Source organism: Corapipo altera, unplaced genomic scaffold, assembly GCF_003945725.1.
Source record: "Corapipo altera isolate COAL_440 unplaced genomic scaffold, ASM394572v1 107, whole genome shotgun sequence".
Taxonomy (NCBI): domain Eukaryota; kingdom Metazoa; phylum Chordata; class Aves; order Passeriformes; family Pipridae; genus Corapipo; species Corapipo altera.
The window spans coordinates 484,886-512,198 of record NW_020885017.1 but is presented as its reverse complement, the minus strand read 5'-3'; the positions used below and the strand labels follow the sequence as shown (position 1 = coordinate 512,198).

At 41.8% G+C, this 27,313-nt stretch overlaps 1 protein-coding gene across 6 annotated transcripts in view; it reads left to right on the top strand.

The window, feature by feature from the left end:
• HTR2C (5-hydroxytryptamine receptor 2C) overlaps positions 1–27,313 on the top strand; it is a 212,856-nt gene that overhangs the window by 168,276 nt on the left and 17,267 nt on the right. For 3 of the 6 annotated variants that reach the window (XM_027667676.1, XM_027667675.1, XM_027667677.1), the window contains one exon: positions 6,967–7,609. In XM_027667676.1, coding sequence (XP_027523477.1) covers positions 7,225–7,609 — 385 coding nt within the window. In that variant the 5' untranslated portion in view covers positions 6,967–7,224. Of the gene's footprint in view, positions 1–1,930; positions 2,052–4,890; positions 4,937–6,966; positions 7,610–27,313 lie in introns of those variants that run through there. The other 3 variants (XM_027667680.1, XM_027667678.1, XM_027667679.1) reach the window with 3 other exon arrangements.

Sequence of the window (27,313 nt, the reverse complement as noted above, 5' to 3'; positions counted from 1 at the left end):
AGTTACCAATCCAGGACAGTGGGAATGATCACATTCGGTGAGGACTTTGCACCATCCAGAGTCATGGGTAGTGTGGTTTACTGAAGCAACAGGAAAGCAGCATCAGGATTGCTGTGAGAAATGCACTAACTACAGAGAGTTAATATGTGTTGTGACAGAAAGTATAGTAACGCATTTATTATATAAATAAATGAACATTCCCAGGTCTGCTCCAATGCAGTTGGAGATGCAAAGCTCATATGAAGGTGTCCCTTCAGGAGAGGAGGAGACACAGTCAGTCGACTGATCCTGAGCAAGCAGAGGTGTTTTATTCTCCTTCTCCTTTTGTCTCAAAACTCCCCTTCTTTTATGCAATAATTTTTGTCCCTTCCCAAAAGGGTGGAACTATCACATGTGATAGGTGGATTTTGGTGACTGATCATACTTGTAATGCACGTCCTCTCTTCTCATCATTTGCATTCCTAGGGGTGTGAAAGTGAATATGCAAATAGGGCTTAATGAGGGTCGTGGTTACTTTTGGTCAGAATTTATAGTTGACACAAGAGGCAGAATAAACACTTTGGTCTTCTTCCATCTGCTGAAGTGGCAGTGAAGGCTGTCTGACCTTCATCAGGGGGTCTTTGGGTGCATCCTTATCTCCTTAACAAACCAGATTTATAACAAGGCTTGTTATGCACTGTGAAGGGGGAGTGAGGACAATCACTGGTATAGAAATGAGGTGCTGCTTCACCCCAGACACCATTCCATCCTTAGCCAATGCCCATAGTAAGGTGTCTTTTTAATGTTGTTGTTGAATGCTTTTGGTTATTTATTAATAAGGATGAAGCAAAATCCAAATTTTAATTCACTATTAACTCTACGTGCAGTGACAGGTAAATATTGCAAACACAATAATAATAACACAAATAATAATACAAAAATACACCTGCCAAGGAGACCGAAGGATGCTCAGCTGGTCTTTTTGAGCAGGTGAATTTCAGCCACTGGGTACATGTGTATTAATTAAAAAAAAAAAACAAAACCCAACTAAACAAAAAAATCAGAGAGGCAGTTTGGAATTATATCTACCCAGAAAAGATATGAACACCTAGGGTGTAATCATTCCCAGAAGTTAGGACAGTATGTGATGAGATTCAGATTTATTCTGTTGTGGATTTCTTCATATCTGAGTCAAGAGAGCAAGTTTATCATTGGAGGGAGTGGCAGAGTATCTACATCTTCTTGTGAGGTTCTCAGGTGCTCTTCCACTAAGGGAAAATAAAAAGGATGCTAGTCTTACTGCCAGAAGGTAGATTAAGATCTCTCTGTGTGCTTGTATTGCCTTGAAATGTCTGGAAAAGAAATTAATGCCTTTCTGACTCAGGATGAGGGAAGATACAGAGAGGGAAATTGATGCTATTTGGTTTTTGGACAGAATGGTAGTGATTCATGATTATGACCCTACAAAATATCAATACTTGAGCTTGTGTCTGCAAAAATCCATTTTCTTCTTGCTGTGAAAAAAAATTGAAATATTCTTTTTTAGTTTGCAAGTAATTAAATAGTTATTTTCTGTGTAGGAAATAAAAAATAGGTGGAAAACTGTGTTTGAGGAGGTTTCCCTAAGGTTTTATTAAGTGTTTTTTACACTGATTTATCCCCAATACCTGTTGGGCAAACTTCCAGAAGTTCTTGCAAAACTGAAAAGCAAGTATCAAATTCTTCCTTGTAAGGAAAGTCCCTAAACAAAGTGCTAATACATGTTCCCAGGTTCGAGGGGCAGCTCAGGAAAATATTTAGATTGGACATAACCACTTCTCTGGGCTGCAGTAAACTTAGAAGCCGGCATCTGCAGAATAACCATTAAGTTTTGATTTTTCTTTTCCCACTGCAGTGGCTGGGAAGGTGTGCCTCTGTTTTTACAGTGTAAACACTGCTTTCAAAAAACAGGAAGATTTCCTGATGCTACCAAGGGACTAAAAAGAATTGGGGCTTTCCAAAATTGCCACTTCTCAGAATATTCTTGAAGTGTAGGTTCCTTAGACACAGGTGGCCTCAGGAGGTGGTCAAAGGTGAGGACTTGTCAGCGGTGTGTGCATCTCTCTGGTGTGACAGGAGTGTGTGTTGGTGCAGCTGTAAGGCCCTGCTCCCACATCAGGCAGGCTGGGGTTCTCACAGATGTGTTTTCCCGTCTGGGCATGCAGATTTTATTTCTGACCTTGGAGAAACCAAAGGGGAGAGGATGTACTGGTCTTATCCTGAGCTTGAGCAATAGGGACAAACACGGGGGGTATATCCAGGGATAGGAGCTCGAAAGCACCCCCAGGCTGGACAGCTTTGCTCATTAGCACATTTCTGATCCAGTTATAGAATGATTTCAGCTGGAAGGGACCTCTTGAAGGTCTCTAGTCCAACCCCGTGCTCGAGGCAGAACTAACTTCAAAGTTAGATGGGATGTTTGGGAGCAATCCCCAGCTGTGTTTTGAGCATCCCCAAGGATGGAGATCCTGCAGTCTCTCCGTGACCCACTTCCCTTGTCTGACCCTTCCTACTGTAACTCCTTTTATCTGTTTTTTTCCTGTTTTATACATGATTTCCTTAGATCTGTCACTGTGACAATTGCTTCTTGTTTTGATGTGCAGCTTCTGGAAGAGTCTCCCTGTCTCCTCTGTAAGCACTGGCTGGGAGCTGCAGGCAGCAAACACATCCCTGTTCAACTGTTTTTCTCTGGGCTGAATCAAACTCAGTATTTAATGTGTTTCAGTCCAAATCACCTTGGTCATCTCTGTTGGACTTACTCCATTCTCACACACTGTTTAAAAATAGAACTGCACAGAAATAGGGATGTTTCTTAGTACTGCTAAAAAAAACCTGCCTAAAATACAGAATTCTGTAAATAGAAAAATATGATTTTATTCAATCACTAAAATGAAAAGGCTCCTTGCAAGTTTGCCATGAAAAGATGTATTTTAAAGCAACCTTCTGTTCCAAAGAAAAATGGAAATGAATTTGGCAATGGATTCCACAAATAAATTAGTAAAGATGCAAATAGCAAGAAAAGTAGAGTTTTGAGTGAAGAATGAAGCCTTAAATCTGCCTTCTTGAGCCTAAACCCTGTATCCTATTATATAATTTAAAATTATTTGCCATTTTGAGAAGGCCTTCATGGAGCTATAAAAATTTATGTCAGCTGACTGTCTGACTCGGATAGTTGCGAACTGTCTGCAACTGTTTTCCTGACAAAAATTGCAGTTCTTGCAGTTCAGTTTAGTCAACTTCAGATTTATCTTTTCCCTGATGGAGGTCTACCATCAAAGCCAAGGCTGAAGGAAAAACTTTTCCTTTAAAAGTGTTTGATCTCTAGCAACTTGTTGGCTTTCGTCTGCTTATTGATGAGGTGTGAGTGCGACTTGGAGAACTGGATATTGCCAATAGTTTGGGAGGGAAAAAAATAGCTCTTGCATATGGCCTTTGTACCTTTGATGCCATTGGATGTTGCTTGTTTTTTTTGTGGAGGAGGAATTGCTGAAAGTCATTGCTTTTGATCATTAAGTACTTTGGGAGTTGTTGGGTTTTTTTTTTTTTTTTTTTACAGCAAGAATTACCATGAATTAATGTATCATTCTCAGTCTACCTGAGACTCAGGATCTTTTTTTTTGGGCTAAACTGAAAATCTTTGCTTTCTTACCCAGTTTCAAATGCACATTGTTAACATGCAGGCTGTGAGTCCCAGAGATTTATTAAATGATTTCCAGGAGCTCTGCAGCCTGTCCAGGAGAGGCAGGATCCTGGCTGGGGGCTGGGGAACCTCTTGAGTTCTCAGCAGGCAGCTGATTTTCTCCAGGAAAAAAATGTCCTGAGCTTCGAAGGGTAAAACAACTAAAGACTAATGCATTTAATTCAGAGGAAAAAATAATTGTGTTTATTCCAAGAAAGGTTTGGGTTTTTTCTGTTTAGCAAGTGTAATGGTGGTAAACACTCACAAAGGCATGTGGCCCCTTCCCTCAGGGTCCCACCAGTACAGACTGATGAACCATTGTAGCTTTTGTTTCCCTTTGCCTTAACCCCCTGGAATATCTGAAAACTTCAGCATACCAAACTCTGCTTTAAATAATTCATGTGTTTATTGATAAACAAAAATGTTTTTCTACCTTTAGCTTATTTCAAACTGGACTTAAAGACTGAAGGAGAAAAATGTGCTGAAAGAATTCATTACGCTGCTCTATCAAAAAGCAAGAGTGGCATAGAAAAGAACTTGGTTTTGCTGAATGTTTAAATTATAATTTTAAGGACTGTCAGTAGTAGATTGAACTGGAATTGATGACTGACCACAAAATTCAGTATGTGTGCTTTGAAGTTAGCTATTGGAAAAAAATCTGTGATGGGCACATGTTTTAATTTAAAATTATGGAGATAGTTCTCAAATAAATGCAGAATTCATGAATAAAATGTGAATTATTTTTCTGGTACAGTGATGTGCTTAGAAGACTGTAGCTGAAGGAATAAGTCATAAAGTTTTCCCTTGTGGAGACTGGGAGATGCAGTGAAAAAGAAAACTGATGACTTCAAGCCAGGATCTGTGTAAAATAATAACAAAAGTATTAGCAAAGCAGTAGGACAGTTAATTCTGAGAGTGGAGCCCAGTCTTGAGCATTGCTGTAGTCAAATTCCCACATATGATTTTTCAAAATGAATATGCAAAATGCAAGAGAGAATGACCATTTCAGAATTCAGTCCTGAGCAGCTGTAAAAATAGACACTTTTAAAAATAGGCACTTTTAATTCAGAAACCTTATCTTTTTTTGTTTGTTTTGGGGGTTTTTTTGTGGTGTGATTTTGTGTGGGGGTTGTTTATTTGTTTGTTTTTATGATTTAGAGTTAAGGCATGCCTTGCCTTTGTTCCTTTGGCAGCCCCAGCTGGCCTGTGCCAGGAGCATCAAGCTCATCCACATTTCTGGTAAGAGCTGAGGTAGCACCACCTTCTCTAAAACCTCCAGGAGCTCAGACCTGGGAAGAAGCTAGACTGGGGCATCCTGCTGTCTGACTATGCCCTCATGTTTGGGCATGAAATTTCTGCTTGTCCTGACAAAGAGTGCTCGAGTGTCACGGGGCCAAAGAGAGTTTCTGGAGACCCAGAAATTCCCTCTGGCTCTGATGGAGGTGTCCTGCACAGCAAAGCTCAAGTGCCAGAAAGCTGCCTGATGTCTCCTTCACTGTGGAAAGGTGATTTGGAAAAATTGTCATCACAACTTTAAAGTAAAAGCTGTCTTCTGGGAAAAATACTCTGAAGTATTTAGAAACTTTCTAGAGACATTTTTTTTTTTTTTTTACTGAGACCAGCTAAGTTGGAAAAAATAAATGGTCCACTGACCACTTGCTAATTCATCTGCAATGTGCAGCTGCAAAATTACTTTTTGTGCCCATAGTGCAAAACTTCTTCCTAAATATGAGGTTTAGAGACCCTCTGGGACTAATTAACCATAATGCAGAAGCAAATCTGGGTTCATTGTATGCACTGCTCATTTAAGAAATGTTTTTGTGCACAAAGCCCATTAGCAAGTTTCCAAAACCTTCATGAATGTTAAACATTTTATTATAGGACTCTGAGCACTTCTTACATTACATAAAACATAATGTAATCCCATGAATTACTTTCAGCTTTTGATCCTGGATAGTAAATTGCTGTGTCACATGTGTGCCACATTGCCTTCAACAGCTAAAATCAGGCTTTTATTTAGTAATTTATTTAACATTGATAGAAACTCTTTTCCTGTGGATTAAACATAAAATTGAGGATATGCTCAAAATAAGTTGCATGCTATTGGTTTTATTCTACTTACTAGTTGGCTTCCACACATTGTTCTACTACACTGTGCTTTTCTTCTGTGATTTTAGCCCTGTGGTGCACATGGTTTTTAGGGTCTTGACTCCAATGCAGTGGAAATGCAAAGCAAAGCTGCTGTTTTTTATCAGTTGTGCAGTCAAAAAGATTGAGTTTCTGAGGATGTGATTTAGCCAGCATTAGGAAAACATGCCCTTAGCTTCAGTGGGTTTAGGCACGTGCCTGAAGTCAAGGGTACCTTTAACTTGCCCAATTGGCTCCATGCAGGAGGCTAAGGGGCTTCAGAGGCAGGATGTTCTCTGGTCTGTGTTCTGTGGGCAGTCAGGGGTTGTAATCAGACTTACCCTCACTGTCAGCTACTTTGTGAAGAAGCACAAATCATGTGAGATCCTCTGAGGAAGTCTGTCCTCCAGGCTGTGTGTGCTGAGGGTGTTGGCACTGCACGTGCTGGGCAGCAGTCTTGGGCAGCAGGCTGGTGGGACTAGGCTTACTGAAATTACTGCTCAACTTTTATGAAAGTCTGTCCTTTCTTTTCTCTTAACGCTTTGTTGTCTGTTTGTTTCAGGAGGTTTACAGCGAAGCACCATATAATGTTGCCTAATACATGTTGCTTCCTGTCCACCATTCACAACCCGATAGAAACCAAACTATAGCATTTATTATTGTAGGAGAGTTAATCATTAACATCTGAGGGTTTTTACAACACCTTCATTTTACCTCAGAATATGCAAAATATATACAAACCCTCCCATTTTAGGTAATGGAATACTCTGCTTGGCCATGCTATCTGGATTGGTTGGAATTTCATGCAATCACTATTTTACACAGCAGCAGAGTATCTGTGAAGTGGCTATCAATTGAAACATATTTTGCTCTTCAGACTTGCTTTTGCAGGTTTCACAAAACATTTAATTAGTGATAATCAGCTTTTAACCAGCCAGAGCACACTGATGTGATTCTCTCCCTCTCTGCCCCCCCCTAACTGTAGACGTAGTCTGTACCCTTCAGATAAATTACTTGCAGTCTGGAGAACATCCTAGTCAGCAGGAAGGGGAAGAATAAGAATGTCAGTTGCATGGGGGATAAAGAAGGTGTTGTGTATGCTGTGATTTCAGTGGAGAATGTCCTTTTTATTGACTTTTCAGAATGGTGAACTTGGAAACAAGCTGGAGATTGCAAAGTCTGCTTTCCCTCGAGGTTGCTGCTCAATGGTTGTCATCTACCACATCCAAGGATACTAGAAGAGCTCCATGCTAACTTGTGTAAGCTTTATTTCACTATGGGAGATCAAATGATTTTCTGGCTCAGGTTTTGTGATGTTCGGCATCTGCCTCGGACCTGCAATTTGGAAAAGGGCTCGTCTCTGAAGCACGGTTAAGAGACACAAAAACCAGTCCCAGACAATGAGCACTTTAAGTAGCACTGGAATATTGCTCAGCTTAACAACAGTGTCTGTCACACTGGATTTTAGTTTGCATGGTGGTCTGATGGCTTGGTCCTTAAGCAGCAATTTGACTCTGAATCAGAGTTTGCCCACATCTGATCCTCTCAACGCCTCCGAGAAGGGCGAAGTCTCTCGGATGTCCGTGAGGGAGAAGAATTGGCCAGCCCTCCTGATCTTGGTTGTCATCCTGCTGACCATTGGGGGGAACATATTGGTAATTATGGCTGTGTCCTTGGAGAAGAAGTTGCAGAATGCCACAAACTTCTTCCTGATGTCCTTGGCAGTGGCAGACATGCTGGTGGGTATCCTGGTCATGCCCGTGTCGCTCATTGCAGTCCTGTACGGTAAGTGCCTTCCCTCCTTGTTTGCCTGTTTGGATTTGCAGGGAGTCCCCCGAGGCTGCAGCAACCTGTTGTGCCCTTTTGTGTTTTGCCTGTTGTGATTTTTTTTCCTGTGCTTGTGGCTTGGGGTGTATCAGTGTGTACTTGGTCATGGGTCTGTGCTGAGGTTCATTCTCTGCTGGGAGCAGAGCTTGTTTTCATGCTGCCAGGAGTGACCCATGAATTGGTGTTACACTGTGGGGTTTTTTTATTGCTGAGGCCACCCAGAGAATCTGTGACAGCGAGTCAGCTTTTTACCTTTTGGTTGGACTGCCCCAAAATCATGCTGGGACACAAGAGCTTAAAGAAAAGCTGAGGAACTTGTTCATGACTGACCCAGCACTAAGCCAGGTCAGAAACAGCCCTTGAGCTCCCACTATGATCAGTGGGATTTGAGCAACAATGTGGTTAAGAAAGGAGGTTAGCACTAGCAGATTTGGCATTCAAATAAAAGCCTTTACTCTTGGCCTTTGTACCTCAGCTTGCCTTGTGCCTTCCAGGGGGTTATTTTGCCTTTCCATGCCTCCTTTTCCCTATCTCTACCCTGAGAATATGTTCTCTGTTTTAAAATCCTGAGAGGCCTGCTTGTCTAGGTCTAAGCATTTATTTCTCCCCACCTTATTAGGGTTGGTGCGTTTGCAGCAAGTGGGGCATTGCTCCTGCACTCCAGTGAGGAATTAAAATATCAAACACAAGAAACTTTCATCTGGCTGAGACTCCAAATCCATTTTTTTTTTGTGTGTGGTGCTGGGTCTCTCCTTCCCTGGATGTTACAAAGGGCTATTTCGTTCTCCTCTGTATCTCTGATCATCATGTTTGTATACTCACATATTGATATAATCTGTGTGTGTTTAATAGATAACCATTATTCATTTTTTAAAGTCTGTTTTCAAGTTTTCTTTAAAAAGTATTTTAATATTGATATTTCTTGGAAACAAATAATGTTGTTTACTTACAAATTTGATTAGAAATTGGCTTACTGTCCTATAAAGTAAAATGTAGTGATATTTATCTGACTTCTTTACTTGCCTAAATGATGAAGTCTGACAGAGATTAATTTCTAAAACACATTGATCAAGCATATATCATTCCAAAACTTATATAACTTGTCTACAGTGAGTTAAATCAATACATGATTTAGGTGCAGATCTAGCCATAGAGATCTTATCCACAAAGCCTTTTATTTTGAACTGTCAGAATAGTTCCATCTCTAAATCTTGTGTGTATTACAACATGTGTATTTTATTTTTAGCATTTTACTCCAGTTCCCTGGAGCTTGAAAGGCAACATATAAATACTGAATTATGTGACTGACCTGCACTTGCATAAATTCTGTGTTACCCAGTGACTCTAAAAAGGTGAATTTATGGAAGTGGTCTTCTTACATACATACTTTCAAGGTCTTTGGAAACTAATAGAAATGGATTTTCTGTTCTGCCCTAGAAAATGATTACTTGAGGTCATTTAAAGGTGTAAAGCATCCTGCATCTTTAGCAGGAAGGAAATATCATTTATTTGAAGAGGAATTGTAATTATTCCTCTTTTCTGCCAGAGCACCAGTATTAGCTGTTGATAGCCCAAACACTTCTCCACAGACAAACAATAATAAATAGATTTTTTGGCAAAAGTTGTAATTTCAGAACAGACACGGAAAATTTGTGGAAATACTTTGAGAATTGAGGAGGCTGCTGGAGCAGTGCTGGGTGCTGGCCCTGTTCCCTTGGGCTGGACCAAAGCAGGAATGTTGCTTCAGGCTTTGTCAGGGGAGGAGGAGAAGCTCCATTAGGGGAAAACTGAGCCTCTGAGGAGCTCGTGGTTTGATTTGAGTAGGACCCCTGTGCAATCACTTTCATATATATTATTTAAGCTACAAACTGTGGATGTGAGCAGCCAGGACTGTGCCACTCCAGCAGTAAGGGAAGAAGGCTGCCAGAAGGAGTAGACAAAGTCTGTACTCTCTTCCAAGTGATTATTTCCTTATTCATCCTGAAAAAAACCCACTTGGTTTGATACCCACAAGTTTATGTCCTGACTGGATATGTCTGAGAAAGGACCAAAGGAAAAAGACTGAAGTTGTGTCAAGGGTATTGCTCCTCTTGAAATCCACCATTACACGTGGATACCCTTTTCTGAGCATCCAGAAAAATCATTAAGGATACAAGACTAACAGGCCACACCAACAACCTCAACATGTGATGGTGCATGTAAACAAAACATGCGAGCAAGAGCCCAAAAGAAAAGCAGGTTAAACCTGTTGCTCATCACTGCATATGGCTTGGACCAAACACAGCCGTGTCTTCCTCAGCTTCACATGGAGATATCCAGCTTTTCAGAGTCCTATGGCTGTTTTTAGCTTTGGCAGGGGTGGGAGGCAGGTATCTTATATATCATACTCAGCTTGGTGGACCAGTTCTTTTGGCAACATGGGTCAGCAGCTGGAAAGGCTTTTGGCAGAGTCACAAGGTGCTGTTATTACAACTGACAGCCTTTGGAGAGCCATCACTTATTCCTGAGTCTGTTTGATCTGGTGGCACCAAGTAACATCTCTGCACTGCTGCACACGCTGGTTTTGAGGACAATATCTGACCTCTTGTATAACGTGGGATTCCTTGGCTTGGTTTCCTTAAAGCCATAGTTTTTTTAAAAAGTGGTTCTCCTTAGAGCAGCCTGCAAACACTCTGGAGGCCACAGTAGCCAGGGGGACTGTGGACTTTATCTTGTTTTCTAAGGGCTGGAGATCAGGAAATTCACACATATACAATTGTAGGTTTTGTGTTCTGTTTTACTTGGTAGTAGACAAACCACTGTCAGTGATTAAGGGGGAAAATATTCACACATCAGCAGAATTCTTGTGAGAGTACCTGGGGTTCGTGGCCATGAACTGAGAAGGGAGAGTATTACTTCTTGGAAATATAATTGTGAATGTTCAGTCATTTTTACTCTGTATATTTTACCCTGTGCATTCTACATAATTTGGCACTGGGCTGTTTCAAAAGCTGCCATGTGCTGTACTGAGAAAGGTATGCAGCACATCTCTTCTAGATTTGTAGAAGTCACTTCTAATTTATGTAATCAGAAAGGAACCTTAAAAATACACATAATGAAAAGAAGACTGATGAAGTTACTCTTAAGGTTCCACATCAGGTCTCTCAGCCTCAATGATAAATTCTAGTTTACAGAGTAGGCTCATTTTCTTACTTTTCAGCTAATAAGGTAAATGAAGTAGATTTCACTTCAAGCATAACGAGAAAATTGAACCGCCACCCTCCACAAGTACTTGTGGTTTTCTTAATTAAAAGAAGGAAGAGTCAAGTTGTAAGTTAGTTCAAGAATCTTATTACAAATGGAGGGATGGCAGAATGCAGCATGCTGTATTTTTCACCAATTAATCAGGGCTCTGATATATTTATCAATTAGTCTTTCTTAAGTATCTTACACTAATCGATGAGTTGCATTTGACAACTTAGAACAGTATTTTTTCTGGCACATAGTTCCTAAAGAACTAGGCAAATTAGTATGCTAATTAATAAGCATGTACTGGGTAGAGTAAATGAGAAACGTACATAGAGTTTAATCTCGGTGGAGAAACTTCTGATTAACTAAAAATACTGGTGTGATAGGGCATCAGGTATCTTACACATAATGGAGCTTCTGACAACAGATGGAGTTTGTCTGCTCAACCCTGAGCACTTTGGGGACAAGCAGTGGTGGGTTTACATCATGTCTGGTGTTTATGGGCAAGAAAGAGAGGGCTGCTCTTTGTCTGCCAGGACCAGTGAAGGAACACAAGAGAATGTTGTCAGCTGCTCTGAGTGGACATTACAGAAGAGCAAAATGTAATGCAACAGGTTCACAGCTGCCAACAAGTTGCCAGAGTGTAGCCAACAAGCGACCAACAGACCCATCTGTGACTCCAAGTGGAGGCTTCTCCCTTCCCTTGGGTTCCAGGCAGTGCTGTAATGCTGGGAGCCGTTGCAGCTTCCAGGGAGGCTGGTGTTGGATACAGCCCCAGCTGCCAGAGAAGCTTTACATCCACATTATTGTTATTATTGATAATTACCTTCATTATCATGTGGTGACAGAGATGTGCTGAGCACTTGAGCAGACTCAGATGTTGATTTCTCTGCAGAGGGGGGAAGCAGGGCAGTTTAGCCTTTGATATGACATTCAGGTATCTAGAAATGGTCAGGAATTTTAAAGCTCATGTCAAGGAGTGGGCTTGGATGCATCTTGACTGCACCAAGTTCCAGATGGTGGTTGCGTTACCTTCAGAAATTTTTGTTTACGTATGTTAGTTTTAAATGCATGATGTTTCTGTTTGTACTAAGTAACCACTACATGTTATTCTTCTGCTAGGGTATAACTGAATGGAAACTCTCACCCTGCTTGTACTATCTACATCATAAACTCAGAGATGGGATTTTTTTTTCTCTCCAGTGACACCTTGTACCCGGGATGTGTGCAGTGAAATTTATATCCAACAGGATGTATTAGTTTTTTATCTTTTTCCATCAGAAAAAAACATAGGCTGCTACGTTATGTGCTCATCCAGCAACATTTATTCTCTTTTGAAGTCCCCACATCTTTCTTGTAACCTCAGCTAACCTGTGAAATCTAAAAACCTGCTACATCATTATTCACCCTCTTCCCAGGTTATTAAATACATAGAAGACTTTAGTTCAGATACTGAGGGTCCTGCTACTGAATTTTCTCCACGTGAACAACTGCCTGTTTACCTAATGTGACAAATGGGATTAAGTTGTGGTGTATCTGTGTTGCTGTTGGGAAAGAAAGCTCTGTATGGTGTGGCCTGAATCCATGTAACAGCTTCTCTTCTACTACCCAAGGTTTAAATTGGGCTTAGAGAGGAGGAGGGGAATACTAAATATCTTCTTGGATACTCTCTGTATCTCATTGAATACAGAACCCTGATGCAGCTAAATGTTAATGTGCAGGATTTTCTAGAGCCCCTGAAAATATTGCACCTTGTGATGATACTCTGTTTGATCACATTTGGAAATAACATTAGGATCCTACACAGCTTTGGCTTGCATTGGTGGAAAACTGATGTTTTCTGGTTAAGAGAAATGGGATTATTCTCATTGCTGGTGAAGTATTTTTGCAGCATGTGGGATCCCAAGTCCCCGTTCTGCCAGCTTTATGATGATCTGTTGCACAAAAATTAAAAATTAAGCCAGTAAAACACTAATCACTGGGGCATATCAGACTATATTTTAAGCCATAAGCTAGGACTTCTGTCTTGAAAATGTCTTTTTAGTATAAGTCTATTCTTGCAAAACTCAAAAAATTCTCATGCTTATTCTAAAGCTGAATGACAGTGAGTTTCCAGCCCTGTGACAGTGCTGAGAAGCTCAAATTCTGCCCAGCACATTCAAACAACAAAAATCCACTCCAGGGCTGTGAAGCAGTGAGATCCACTCTGTGGTTTGCTGGAATGTGCCATGAACTGGGCAGCTCTGGAGCCTGTGGGGAACAGGAGTGGGTTTCTGTGGCACCTTCCTCCAGAGAAGAAGTTCAGTGTGTCCATCTGACAGCTCCCAGGATCCACCAGCTCCCATATCAGCTGTTCCCCTTAACTTCTTGCCCGTTACTTCAGCATTGCTCAGGTTCATTCACACGTAGCAAATCATTCCTTATTTCCAGGAGGAAAGCAGAGGACCCCTTGCCTTAGATCTCTCATCTTGCTTCCTGTACTGCTGAGCTCCGGGTGACGTAGCAAAGGGTTTGTTGTGCAAAGATAATTTTCAGCAGAGTAAATCAAGGCCAGCCTTCAGAGAGAGTCTGAATGGCACTTTGCTGACCTGCTGTGGGTAAGGCCTGGCAGTTTTGTGCCAGGTCCTTGTGACTCATTTGAGCTCAGCTATAATCCACACTGTGGAGCATTAGTTTATGGGACTCTGAAGGGCAATTTTTGCTGTCAGATGCAGAGGCAGAACTGTTGCTATTTAATTTTTTACCACCTGCCTCTTGTAATTTCTTTGCTCTGTGCCACCTATATATCATCCAGCTCTGCCTGTGGCTGCCTTCTTGGTGTAGGCAGAAGTATTCTTTATTGCCCTCACTGTGTTTGTTGCCATTGACAAGAGGATCTTGTCAATCTGCCAGCGTTAGGAGAAAACATGAGAGAACGATAAACATTTCACATTTGTAAACATGCTTTTTTTCTTTGCTCCTCTAAACCCCTTGCAGTTAGACAACCAGCTCCTTTGCCTACTGTGGGTTAATGGAGCTTTTAGCCTGTGATCTGCCAGGGATGATGCTGCTGCCCATGGAGCTCGGGCTGCTCAGTCCAGCACAGATGAACACGGCTCAAAACACTTCCAACAGCTTCTGTTTCTGGGAGCTTCCATCACGAGGGCTGCTCATTGAGAAGGTTGCATGGCTGTCGAAGCATTTATTGATTGCACACCCTTTGAATCAGTTTGTGTTAGATTTTATCAAACAACACCCCTCCAGAGAGGTCGAGGGGATCCCAAAGCCCCTGGATGTGCAGCCCAGAGCAAGGGTCTGCGCCAGCACCCCAGCCTGGCACTAGGGGGGTCACCTGTGTGTGAGCCACACGTGCACCATCCAGCAGCCTTGGACATTGCAGCGCTGCCAGGCTGAGAGCTCATCCTGGCCTCTTTCAGGACAATGTGCCCATAGTCCCGATTTTCACAGCTTGCCAGGGGGGACTGCAGAGACTCATTGTTTGCCCTGGGGGTTTGACAGGCTTTTTCACAGACAGAGCCTCTTGCAGAAAGGCCTCAACAAGACCAGTTGTGCTAACCTGGAAAATGCTGCATGGAAGCGTGAGACCATATTTCTGAGGTTAAAGGTGACCCATTAAGTAGAAAAGAGAAGTACTTCCTTTTTTTTCCCCTAAATGTAGAAAAATTAAGAACAGGAATGCTACAGAATAACTTAGGTTTTATTTTCTCAGTGTTCCTGCCTCCTTTGTTTTGCTCAGTGGCAGCAGGCTGCAGGTGGGTAACAGTCTGAGCACAGGGGGACCTGGGGAATGGCTTCCTACAAAATGCACAGGGAGAGATCCCGACTATGCTAAAATCAGTGGGAGCATTGGCAGTAAGTTCAGAGAGGTTAGGGTTTTTGCCAAGTAATTCTCTGCCTCCTCCAGCCTCTTTTCTCTCTTCCTGCCTGGTCATGACTGTAGCTCTTGGTGTGACTGTGGCACATCCTTTATTATCCAGAAGGGTCCGAGATGTTTTGCTGCTCTCCCCTGAGCCTGAGGAAAGCTCTGCCACTGCAATGCAGCTCCTTTCATGCCACTGCTGTTCATCAGGTTTCAGCACCATCACACAAAGCATGAGTCAGTCTCCTGTTAGAGCTTTATGGAACATGTAGGTAAGAGAAACGAGCCAGTATTTGTCCAGCGAAGGTGACCCAATGTTGTGCTGAGTGAAACATTTGGCTCAGTTCTGAAATGTGCTCCTGGCCTGTGCAGGGTCTGATCCTAAAGTGTGTTCCAGTGGGAATTCATTTGCTTTATGCGGTTTGGGGTGAAAAGCTTCTTGTGTTTGCCTTTGCACTGGCTTGGTGAGACTGGTTCTCTCTAGGGTGGTTTTGCTTCTCGTGCTGGAAAAGGAGTGAATGTCTCTCTTCTGGGTTGGCTGATACTGTTGAGGGGTTTTTTTGTTCATTTCATTGGTTTTGGTTAAAAAAAAAGACACAGAAAGCAAACTCACCTTAGAAAAATACTCTGCTGGGCAACACAATTCAAATAGGAAAATGAAATCACAAAGATCACAAGAGGAGCTTCCTGATCCCACAGAAATGCAGGAGTGAAAAGAACTTTCAGACTTGCTGTGTCCTGTTTACCATCAAGTATTAGTAAGACACTGAGCTGCTGCAGTCATATCTTACATCTTCCAGAGCCTCTTTCCTTTTAGCTCTGCCTTCTGCTGGGATGCTGAGCCCAGGATCTCTGTGTTTCAGTGGGAAGCAACAGAAAGCCAGGACAAATCTCTGAGCAACTTATTACAAAATCAAAACCCTGAACTTTCTTGAAATAAGCAGTTTTTAAATAGAAAATCCTAACACTGCAGTGTGAAAAAAACAAGGCCTCTGTGCACCTTCATACTTTGTAAGAAGCCACTGTGCTTTGAAACTTTCCTTCAAAAGCTGATAAACTGGGCTGCTTCCCCTTTGCAGATTTGTTCAGTTATCAGAATTTCTGCTCTTACAGTTCTACCAGGACTCAGGAAGCCATCACTGGGTCAGGCCCATCATGTCTCTCATATTTAAGGCTGCGGTCTGAAATAAAGCCAGAAGCTCATTGGCAGTGAGAGCAGACTGCAGAGCAGGTTTCTGTAACAAAGCCTTGGTGTGCTCTTGGTAAGTGGAGGCAAGTTTTTTGCACCATTAGCAGCTCCACAGCTCAGCTGGAGACGTGGTGTCACCCCAAACCACCATGGAAGCAGTTCTAGGTAAGCACAAGCCATGTAAACTACCCCCCTGGTATCTCAGTGAGGATGTTTCCTTGGATGCAGCCTCTACAAATGTGGCAGGAGAGGCCAGCAGAGTCCACCTTTGCGCTGCCTGCTCCTAAGAGGTGAAGGGAAATGTTAAAATACTCTAGAGGATGGAGTAAATCCTATTTACACTAGTTGAACATATGGCCTTATATTTTTCTAGTTTACCCACAGCTTGTGTTCTGCATCCAATCAGGGAGCTGTTTTTCATATTTTAGGCATTAAATTGGATGAGCGTGTCTTGCCTGCCCAGTGAAATTGAGAATTGCCCATCCAAAATAAATCTTTTATTTTCAAGAATGACTCATTAGAATAACTTTGAATGGCACACATTAAAATGTTGTTATTTAGCACAAATGAAGATTTAGGTCCAATTATAGTTTTTATTTAATCCTCTTGCTAAAACTTTGCAACAGGTTTTAAAACTCACAGGAGCATAAAGTCCCCCAAAACCTGGAGTGTATAGAGTTACATTTCTGTTTCATAGACGTCTGTTTTACTGATTTCAATTTAAATACAGCAGCAGTTTTAATGCTGTCAGTGCAATCTTCTCATGCCCAATTTGCTTCCAGATCAGTGAAGCTAAATGTGCTTTAAAATGTATGAATCTTTATTTACTTTCTATGACAATAGCCTGTTAGATCCAGTAGTAGCTTTGTAAGTGCATTGCCTCATTGTAATTAACTTTTATGAGTTTAGTTGAAAAGAAATATAAACTTACATGCTTTGTGGCAATCCAGAAATTGATACAAGATAATGAGAAAAGCGGAATTGTTATACATAAAAAGAAAGACCCTATGATGATAAACTGTTCCAGAGATAAATTTGGTGCTTTATAAATGTACCAGGCGGATCATGGAGATAAGAAGTAAAATGAAGATAGGTAATATATTTCCCACAGGCAGATTTAGCCTCATCTGAAAGGAATAACAGCACCAGATCCAGACACTGGAGCCATGTGAGACACAGCCACCCAGAATCTTCTTTAGGTGTGTTTACTCCCCTATTCTTATAATTTTAAACTTATGATAAAGGATTTAACCAGAATTGCACTCATTTTATCAAAAATGAGTTAATTTTAGTCCATGTCATTGTACGTACAGCTTTATCTGTGATAGCTTTTTACAGGGACTTTGTCTTAGATAGGAGTGCTAGCCCAGCCTGGATGCCTCTTTGCCAAACTCACCTGGGATCAGCTGGCTCAGGTCTCCCTCTCTCTCACAGTCTGTTGCCCATCTGGAGAAAGATGCAGTTAAAATGTGCACCACCTCCCCAACCACACCTGATGCTCCAGCAGCAGCATCTGCTCAGTGAGCAAGGGAGATGCCTGTGATCTGCCATTTGCTTCTGTTGATTTTTATAAACATTGTGATTTTGAAAACAAACAAACAAACAAAAAAAAAAAAAGAGAGGAAGAAAATGGAAAGGGGAAAAAAATGGGAAAAAAGAGAGAGGAAGAGTAAATTCCACAGAATAGCAGAGCAGAAAGGATATAACAACTCCTCCTAATCTTTACCCAAAAATTAACTTAGGGAAGTGGGAAACAAAATATTCTCCACTTAGAAGCATCGTATTTGTGACCTACAGTTTAAAACACAGATGTGAGCACGGCAGCCTGGCCTGAGATGTGACAGAGGGAGTGCATCTCAATGGCTTCTCCCACTCTGCCCATCCTGAACACCCCATACCAGTTATTACTTTTATTTCTGTTTTCTCTCACCCACAAACACCCTCTTTCCCTTCCTAGAAGGTGCCTGCAGCTAAATCTAACAACACTTCCACTGAATATCTAGGACCTATTGTCTCATGCTGAGCACTTGCTATCCCTTCTTGCTGACCTCAGCAGATTGAAACTGGGCTGAGGAATCAGATAGTAGCATGTGTTCCTCAGCACCTGTCAAGGAGCAGTTCCAATTTCCAGGAATGGTCCTGCCTGCAGTCTGTTGTAAGGATTAACATATGGCTCATTTTCCTGTGCTGGCTGCAGCTGCAGGTGGTGGAGAATGTAAGGGGAACACAGAGGGACTCCAAGGATGGTCACCTGTATTTCTGTGCTCTGTCTTAACATGCAGTTGAAAAACTCTTTCAGCCCTGCTTTGTTTGGAAATTATATCTTGTGTTCATAGAACCTTTAAGATTGGCAAAGACTTCTAAGATCATCGAGTCAAACCATTAACCTAATGCTGCCAGGTCCACCACTAAACCGTGTCCTTAAACACCACATCTACGTGTCTTTTGGACACTCCCAGGGACAGTGACTCCATCACTTCCCTGGGCAGTCTGTTCCAATGCTTGACCACCCTTTCAGTGAAGAAATGTTTCCTGATATCCAATCTAAACCACCTCTGGTGCAACTTAAGGCCATTTCCTCCTGTCCCTCAGGAAGTTGTTGGATGCAGATGGATGTGTCATGTCAGAATTTTGCTGTTTGGTGTATTTGTGTACACTCTATCATATTTAGGGCTTTTACTGCACTGTGTTATGGGCAGCATTTTGTGAAAATAAGTATTATTTCTAGTGTGTGGTAACATTCATACTCCTTATGTGATTAATATAATAATATAGTAATTTCTTGCCTTAAGAGCTTAACCTGAGTGATGACCATGTACCAAGACCTCACGAACAGACTGCTGCATTTTTAGAACAGATGCAAACAGTGGGGCAACTCATCCTTTGAGCACAAAAGCATAGAAAAAAATCACTGCCATTATGCAGGCCAATACATATATAGACAGCTGCTTTACACCAGATGGAAAGAAATAGAGAGAAGCAAGGTGAAATCTCTGAAAAGCATTTGGATATACTGTAAGACAAATACATCAATGTAGTACGTTATTTTGAATTATGAATATTTCCAGGATTGGATCAATTAACTCAGGATTAACTCAACTTTTTCTTCTACTTCCTTTCCCATCCATCTGTTGAATTGATATCATTAAATTCTACTCAGCAAATTATAATTTTAATGTCTCTCTCCAATTCACATGATACATCCCTTGTAATTCTGGTTCTAGAGTTGTCTAATATTCTTTAAATTATGCACAAATACCCTCGTAGGTTAGTTCACTTCCCTGAGACCTAACAGTAAGAATAGCATTAAGTTCCTACTTTGTGTTTCATCAACACATGCTGGGAAAGAGGCTCTGATGTGATTCATCTGCTTGCATGGAAATTAAATGGAAATTACATTGATGGAAGAGGGGCCTCTGCCTTGCACTTATTTCCATGCTGCCTCCTTGATGGAATACAACCATTTCCTGAATGGACAACTGTCTGTTCTGCCAAAATTATCACTAAAGATGTTAATGAGATGAGGGGAATTTGTGCACGAGCCTGTCATGGAGCCTAGGCTGTGATTACCAACATGTGCTATATCAACATTTTGGTTTCATGCATTAGTTTCAGATATAAATTCCATTTTTCCAGCATCCTTGTTTTCTGCTTGTAGGAAGTTTTATTGTTGGAAAATTCTACCATTCCTTCAGGAAATCTGATGAGCACAGTGACAGCAGTGGGTTCAGTGAGTGAATCTCTCCTCCAAGATGCTGTCTTGCTTCCTAGATGAAAAGGGTTCAGGACTAGAAAGTTCAATGGGTAATATACAAACATGAAATACCTGGTTCCTCTATCAGCTCTTAGGTATGAGATTTTATGGGCAAGGCAGGATGGTTGATAAGGTTCTGTTGATTCTTGGCTATTTTTTGGGTGGTTGATTTCTATTCCTGTTGACAGGTTGGCAGGAGGCTCACTCCTCCAGCTGTGCTGGAGTTATCGGGACAGACCAGTTGTTATTCTGACCAATACATTTCCATCTTCTGACGTATAATTTGTTTTTCAATGTGTTTATTTTTGGTATGTTTGGGGTGTTTTGCTTGTCTTTATAAATGTCTATTTTCATCCCCAATCAGAGGCAGCAGCTGTATAGAAAGGTCTTGGTGTTGTTGAGATATGGAAATTGTGTGACAGGCTTTTACCTACCTATTTGGCACCCACTGGGATGCAGAAGGCTGTAAATGCGTGTCTGACACCCATGAATATTGATGGCTAGTTTTAGGAGGCAGCAGAGCTCTGCCCTTATGTTTATGCTTTAGTTCTGAATGTTCTGAAAAACAACTTCCGAGATGAAGTCCTTCAAATACACCTTTTATGTCTTACTTTATCTACTTTGTGTAATGACTTTTTCAAGCTTTTTCTAGTCCATACTGGGATAGGTACCCCTTGTATCTTGGGAGTAGCTAGTTCTACTACAGCACTCATAATACTTATTTGTACTTGTTAAATTTATGACAACACTTAGAATTGTAGAATCGTAGAATACCCTGAGATGAAAGGGATCAGTGAAGTCCAACTCTTGTCCCTGCACAGGACAACCCCAAGAATTCCACCGTGTTCCTGAGAGTGTTATCCAAAGACTTCTTGACTCTGTCAGGCTTGGTGCTGTGACCACTCCCCTGGGGAGCCTGTTGCAGTGCCCAAACACCCTCTGGATGAAGAACCTTTTCCCAATATCCAACCCAAACCTCCCTTGACAACTTCAGGCCCTTCCCTTGGGTCCTGTCGCTGGTCACCAGAGAGGTCAATGCCTGCCCCTCTTCTTGCCCTCGTGAGGAAGCTGCAGATCTCAGTGAGGTCTCTCCTCAGTCTCCTCTTCTTGTGGCACCAAAACTGCCCCCAGCACTCAAGGTGAAGCCAGACCAGCACAGAGCAGGGCAGAACAATCCCCTCCCTCCTCCAGCTGGTGATGCTGTGCCTGATGCACAGCTCTTATTTTATTATGTTTTGCTAGATTATTATGTTAACAGATTATTTTATTATTGTAGTTATCACCGGTTATGATTTGTAATCAAGTGCAAGATTACACTGTAATAATAGTATAACCACAATAATAAAATAATGCTGCACTTGATTACAAGGCAAAAGCAAGTCTATCAAAAAAACCAATGGCATAACTTAACTAAATATAATTTCTTTAGTTTCCTTTACCACCTCATGAGACCACTATAATTTTCTGGGTAGTAGTATTCTTTCTAATATATCTGTACGCCCACGCTTCATTTATCCATGTTAAATTAAACTTCTACTTCATGTTAATGGAACTCACAATAGGCCTACAATTTCTGCAGAACTCAGAGGAGTACAACTGGTGGTGGTGGTCATGTTAAGTTTCACTTTTCTCTGATGTTACCCACCAGGAATATGGTCCACTTGCCACAAAATTGTTATGGGGAATGGGATCACCTCGTCCTACACTGCTGTTTTCAACACAGACCTTCTCAGTATTCAAAACTGTGTATCTGCATGGTTTGTCAGAGAGGGACAGGAGGTCAGGCAGGACTGGTGTTGCTGCCTGTTTGTTTTCTTTTTGGCTGAGGGACGTCACCCTGAATTCCAGGATGTGAGGGTGAAGGTACCTGTGTTAGCAGAGCCTGAGGTGTTTCTAAATCTTTGGATCTGTAAAGAAAGCTGTGCTGAGTTGACTCTTACGTGTTCTCATGCAACAGTTTGACAACAATTGGGCATTTTATAGGCTGTGTTACAGCAGGAAAGTACCATAATCTCAGGTTAAATCATATTCCAACTTTAGGTCTGTTATAGTAGACTCTGTTAATAGTGAGAAGTTTTCACTCATAACAACTTGTGCACAAAATGCTTACAATAATGCAGATCCTTAAGATTTTATCGTGTGGTTTTACAAGTGGGCCTGTCACACAGTAACAAGTTGGTTGCCCTGGGGTAAAGGGGTGATTTTGCACAGGTTGGTGGGGGGGGTCTCAGCTCTGTCTGCAGGAAAGGGGTGAGCGGGGACAGAGGAGCTCCTGTGCTTCTCCAGACAGACAGTGCAACTCCAGCCACAGACAGCCTTCCCAAACCCCTGCTGTCCCAGGGTTCCTTTGGGTTCTTGTGACAGGGTGTTCATGGCAAGGGGGCTGGGGACAAGCCAGTCTTCTTTGAGTATCACACCCTGATGGGAGGTTGGTTCCCAGGCAGTCTGAATGAAAAATCCTACGGGAGGGCCAGGAATTGAGTCTGAGCTGTAGCACTGGCTCCTCCTGGGCTGCAGGCAGAGTTATCCCACAGGCCTCAGCAGGTGGGAAAAGGGAGAAGCACTGCAACAATGCCAAGGTGAAGGCTGAAAGCCTTCGTCCCTCCAAGGCTTTATTGCAGAGACATCTCCAGGCCGTGATTCTGTGCATACTCCCCGCAGAGACTTTCCATGAAACATGAGCCTCTAACATTTGTACTTTCTTGCCATGGTGGAAGTGGAACAGATCCCAGCAGGGGCTCTCTGCTCACGCACCCATGTCCTGTGGGTGTCTGGGCTGTCCGGGAAAGCCTCCTGTGCTGCTGAGAGAAATGAGCTTCCTGGCAGGCACCAGGCTATCCAGTTTATCAACCAATAAAGCTTCCAGACCTAGTCCTGCTGTGGAAAATTATTTTTCAGGCCCTTGAAAGGAGCCCCCCGGGTTCCCATGGTATGCCAAAATGAGGAAACATCCAAGTGTTATAGGGTAACAGGGGGAAGAAGTGGGGAAGGGCAGCTGGGTAATTAAGGTTGACTTCAGACTTTGAAACACTGTGCTGGAAGACAGAGGCTACTGAAATATTATTTTTCAAGTACTGTGCAAAATTTGAGAAAAGCTCAACTAGTTAAGTAATGTGGTCTAGTTTTGCTGCACTTGTTTACTCTCTCTCGTTTCTACATCCTATTCCTCAGTTAAAAGACAGTTAACAGCAAAAATTCTCTTAAGCGTTTGTGTGGGTCACACCACAAGAATCCAGGTGGATAATTGTACATTTCTGGGTACAAACTGGGTGTGATTTGCATACTTGCATGGTTCAACACGTTGTTCCTAAAGAGTATGGAACTAATTAGCAATATATGCATTCTCTAGATTGCTATTAGAGTTATTTAATTAAACATCTGTATCTTGTTTACATACTGGATGAATTCTCCTCCACTCCTTTTTCAGGGGATGTCAGTGATTCTTCATGGTGCTGCCTTTTAATTGGGGCAGGTTGCACATGCACAAATTCCTGTGCTAAGTTGGCACGTGGTGGGCATCAAACTCCTAAAGAAGTGGTACTTGCTCACACGTTCAGAGATTTCCTTGGGATTACTGCTTATATAACAGTGTTCACTAGCAAAGTATTCCCTTGAGAAAGGCACTGAAGGTGCTGTTCCATCACGTTTCAGACTCCCACAGTGAATATTTCCAGTCTGACATTTCTGCTGCAGTGAAAAGCATGTCTGTTCTTGGTCAGGAGTGGTTAGGGCGGGGTGGTAGCAATGCCTCACGAGTGGGAGGTGTGCATCTAAGGTATGCAGTGACAGGAGGACAGTAGATGGCCCTCAAGGATGAGGACCAGAATTTCTAGGCTTCTTAGCAACCCCCAAATAATTGCTTTTCTCAGTGGCTCCTGTGGAGCACCCTCACACTGGCATTTCTACCTGTATAGCCATGAAGAATCAGAGATGCACGTTGGTTTGGAGGAAGCTAAATAGGGAATGTGTTTTGCAAGTCCTCTGCTCTGAGAAATATGAGAAATGGAAATAAACATCTGTAGGCATGACCAAAATATAGCTCATTTCCCTTAGCTGAAGTGGTTTCTTGCCCTTACCAGTTTCACCAACTGCTTGTACTGGCTTTTGATCTCTTCAGACAAGCAAACTGTGACTCACAGGGGCATGAAGTGCAGCCAGACCATTAACCCACTATCCCTAATAAATCAGTGGAGCTGATTCACTGAACTACTTTGATACTCCTAAATTCACCAAAGCACTTGAGCGTGGTTTGCACTTTGCTTTGGCACAGGACTGGTGCAGGTGCAGAAATGTGCTGAATGAGGCACAAAACAATGAAAAAATGGAGAAAAAATACTGACAGGACATGCCAGGTATAGCAGACTAACCAGACTCCTGAAAACATCTCCATCAGTCTGCTCAAAGCTAACACTTGGCAGAAGTTGGTGTAGAGTAAATAAGTGAGTTCTTATTAAACTGGGCATTTTCCTGGAATACTGAGTACAACCGTTGGCTGGTTAAAGATGACAGACCTGTGTTCTCTGAATATGAAACCCTTTATATCAAATGAAAGAAATCCTTATCATATCTCTTTCTGAAATCAGACATTTTATCAGAATTCAGAGGCCAGTTTGTTCAGCTGCACTGCCAGGGGGAGCCTGAACTGAGAAAGAGGATTAATCCCAGGTAGGCTCCCAGACAGCTGTCAGGATAGCACAGGCATCTGAATTGCCACTGAGTTATGCTGAAATAAAACCAAATACCTAAAAAAATGCCTTCTGTATGTTTTTTTGTCCTCTCACTAGCCCAAAGCCAATCCTAGGATCAAGACATAATCTACATTTACAAGCTCTGGGTTCAAGCAGATGACTTTCAGCTCAGTAACCAGCTGTAACTGAATAATGCCACATCACTTTTGGTTCTGAATTATAGTTTCCTCAAATGATCTGTATGTTTTGGCAGCAATTTCTTGTGATAATGGATCTTTTTCAATTTCATCAGAACTAGGGAAAACCACCTGTTATTGTTACATGCCTGCGCACTTTGTTATGAAACAGTTTTTTTGAAAATATTTATATGTTTACATTTAGAAGGTATTAGTGTGAGGTCTGTGTTTGCTTGTGGACTTACTTTCCAGTGGGGTGTTCTTTCAACTGTTGTTTCATCAACTGTTTAAATAACTGGTGGAAGCTGATCCATAACTGGCATGAAGGAAATTAAAGGAGAGGCCACTGTCCTGATGCTGTGGTGAAAGACAGGACATCACTAAAAAGAAAATGTTTACTGCTGTGAATATTTTATTAGACTGTGGTTTCATTTAGATAAAGTATTATGAAGAACTTGTATCTAGGAGTTGTGTGAAGAGATCGTATCTCTGTTGGAATCAAAATGCTGAAATGAGCCCTTTATAAGAACTTAGTGATACAATTCAATTAATTGTACCATTGCTCCCTTAACTGTCCATATCACTCAACATAAAAATTCCAGATGCTGCTAAAGATGCTTAAGTTGTGAGTAGAGAACATTATTGAGCCTAGAAAATTTTCCTCTGGCTCCAAACATAATTTTAGTCTCCACCAATAAATGAAAAGATGAATGTAACATATGGATTCCTGGAATGACAGATTGCACCAGAATAATTTTGTAGTTCTCTAACAGAAGAGATGCTGCCTTTGGGATGCCAACAGGGTTCTCTGTGTTTTCCTCTTAGCAAATGTCCCATTTTATTAGCAGGGTCTTTTAAGTATATGATGTAAAAAGCTGGCTCCTTGCATTTAAAATATTACTTAAATGATACTCAAGCAACCTTTCCCCAGATTAGATAATTATATCTGTCCTAGCTCTACCTTTTCTTCTTTCTTATACTTCCTGTCAAGGCCTCAATTCGATACTGGATAGAAAGGAAAATCTCATAACAGCATAGTGAGTGCACTTGTTTAATTTGAAATAAAGGGCAGTCACATCAATTAATCACTATAACTTGTGAGAAAAGATGCAAAAGACCTTTGGAGGCCCATCCAGCTTGTCTGGGGTTTCCCTCAGTGGTGAGGGGTTTCTGAAGGAGACCACGCTGTTCCGTGCCCACTGCCTGCTGCTCCCTGCCCCACCTGTGCCACGCTGACAGCTCCCAGAGGGGAAAAACTACCAGCTCCAAGGAAATCCAAAGTTCAGGAATGGTGTCGTGGCCCAGCTGGGTGTGATCAGTGGCACAGTCTCGAGTAACTCCTGTGTGTGGTGTTGCACCAAGGCAAAGCAGCATCTTCTCCTCACAGAGGTTGGAGTCAAACGTAGGATACCAGCAGGGGTCCCTCCAACACTGTGTCTGGACACAGGGTCACCTCCTTTCTCTTGGTGATCTCTTCCATCCTCTCTGCCATCCCATATCCTGAGAGCCCATCCTCTGCTGAGCACCTCCTGGGACTCTCAAGCCTTTTTGAACGGGCAGCATCCAAGAATAGAGTCCTGCTCTAAAAGTCGTCATCATTCTTTGTGTGTAGATTATGTCTCTGTGCTTGGCTGTGCTAGAATATGTTCTATTTAAGGGATTCAGAGAGCATTAGGATAGCCTTTTTTTTCTCTAGAAAATGCAGACTAGAAACTTAAACTCAATTTCTCATGTAACCCAGTGCCCAGGAGTTCAATATGTTGGAAAAAACATTAAATTCTACTATATTGATGATAAAATCAAATAGCATTGACAGTGCTGCCCTTGAGACCAGCTGTTCCTCTGGCCAGGAGGCTTGGCTGCACGTGCTTTGGCCCTTCTGTGGATGTGCTGACAACCACTGAGGACTGCAGGGGGTCAAGCAAGACATCCTGTACTTCTTGGGCATGATGGAGTTTTTCAGCACCTTTGGTTGTGTGACTCTCAGGCTGATACAGAGTCATTTGTCTATGTAAATCTGAAGAAGATAAACTAGCAGAAAATAGATAACATAGCCTGAAACACCACATCAGTAAGAGTAAAGCTAAGAAATTCTTTACTTCCTAGATGAGAGAGAGAGAAGAGAATAATTTAAATTCTTTCGTTCCCTTGGGAATAATGCAATGCAGTAATGTTAAAACTGTGTGTAATTGCATTCTATTTTTGTAAAGGCTGTGGCAGCCATGAAACTTTAAAGTGAACACTGGAAATTCTTGTTGGTATAAAATGCTTCAGTTGAATCAGTGGTGGAGTGGTGGTAAAAAAACTTTTAGCAGTGGGCACGGGTAGGCTTTATTCCACAGCACACAACAGTGTTTTGAAACCTTTTCCAAATTCATGCTCGTGGTTAGAAAAGAGACAATTGATGCAGCTTACTGTGAGTTTCCTATTAATAACTCCTGAAGCTACAGGGATAAATTTGACATAATTCTTTGCTTTATTGTGGTGTAAGCAGGTATTTTGTTGCTATTATTCCAGATTTGTCCTAGGTGTTACACTACATGTTCCCAGGAGATACACTGGAGCAGATTGCATTATAGCACTTAATTTGTACAAGCAACAGACATTTTTTAATTATTATTTTTTTCCAGTTCAGTCATTCTCCTACAATCTGGAGCAATTCTGTTTTACCATTTGACATAATTAATTTTGATTCCATTTGATGTGTTTTGGATTATTCAGTCATCTCCTGCTACAGTGTCTGGTAATTTTGACTCTCATGCAGTGAA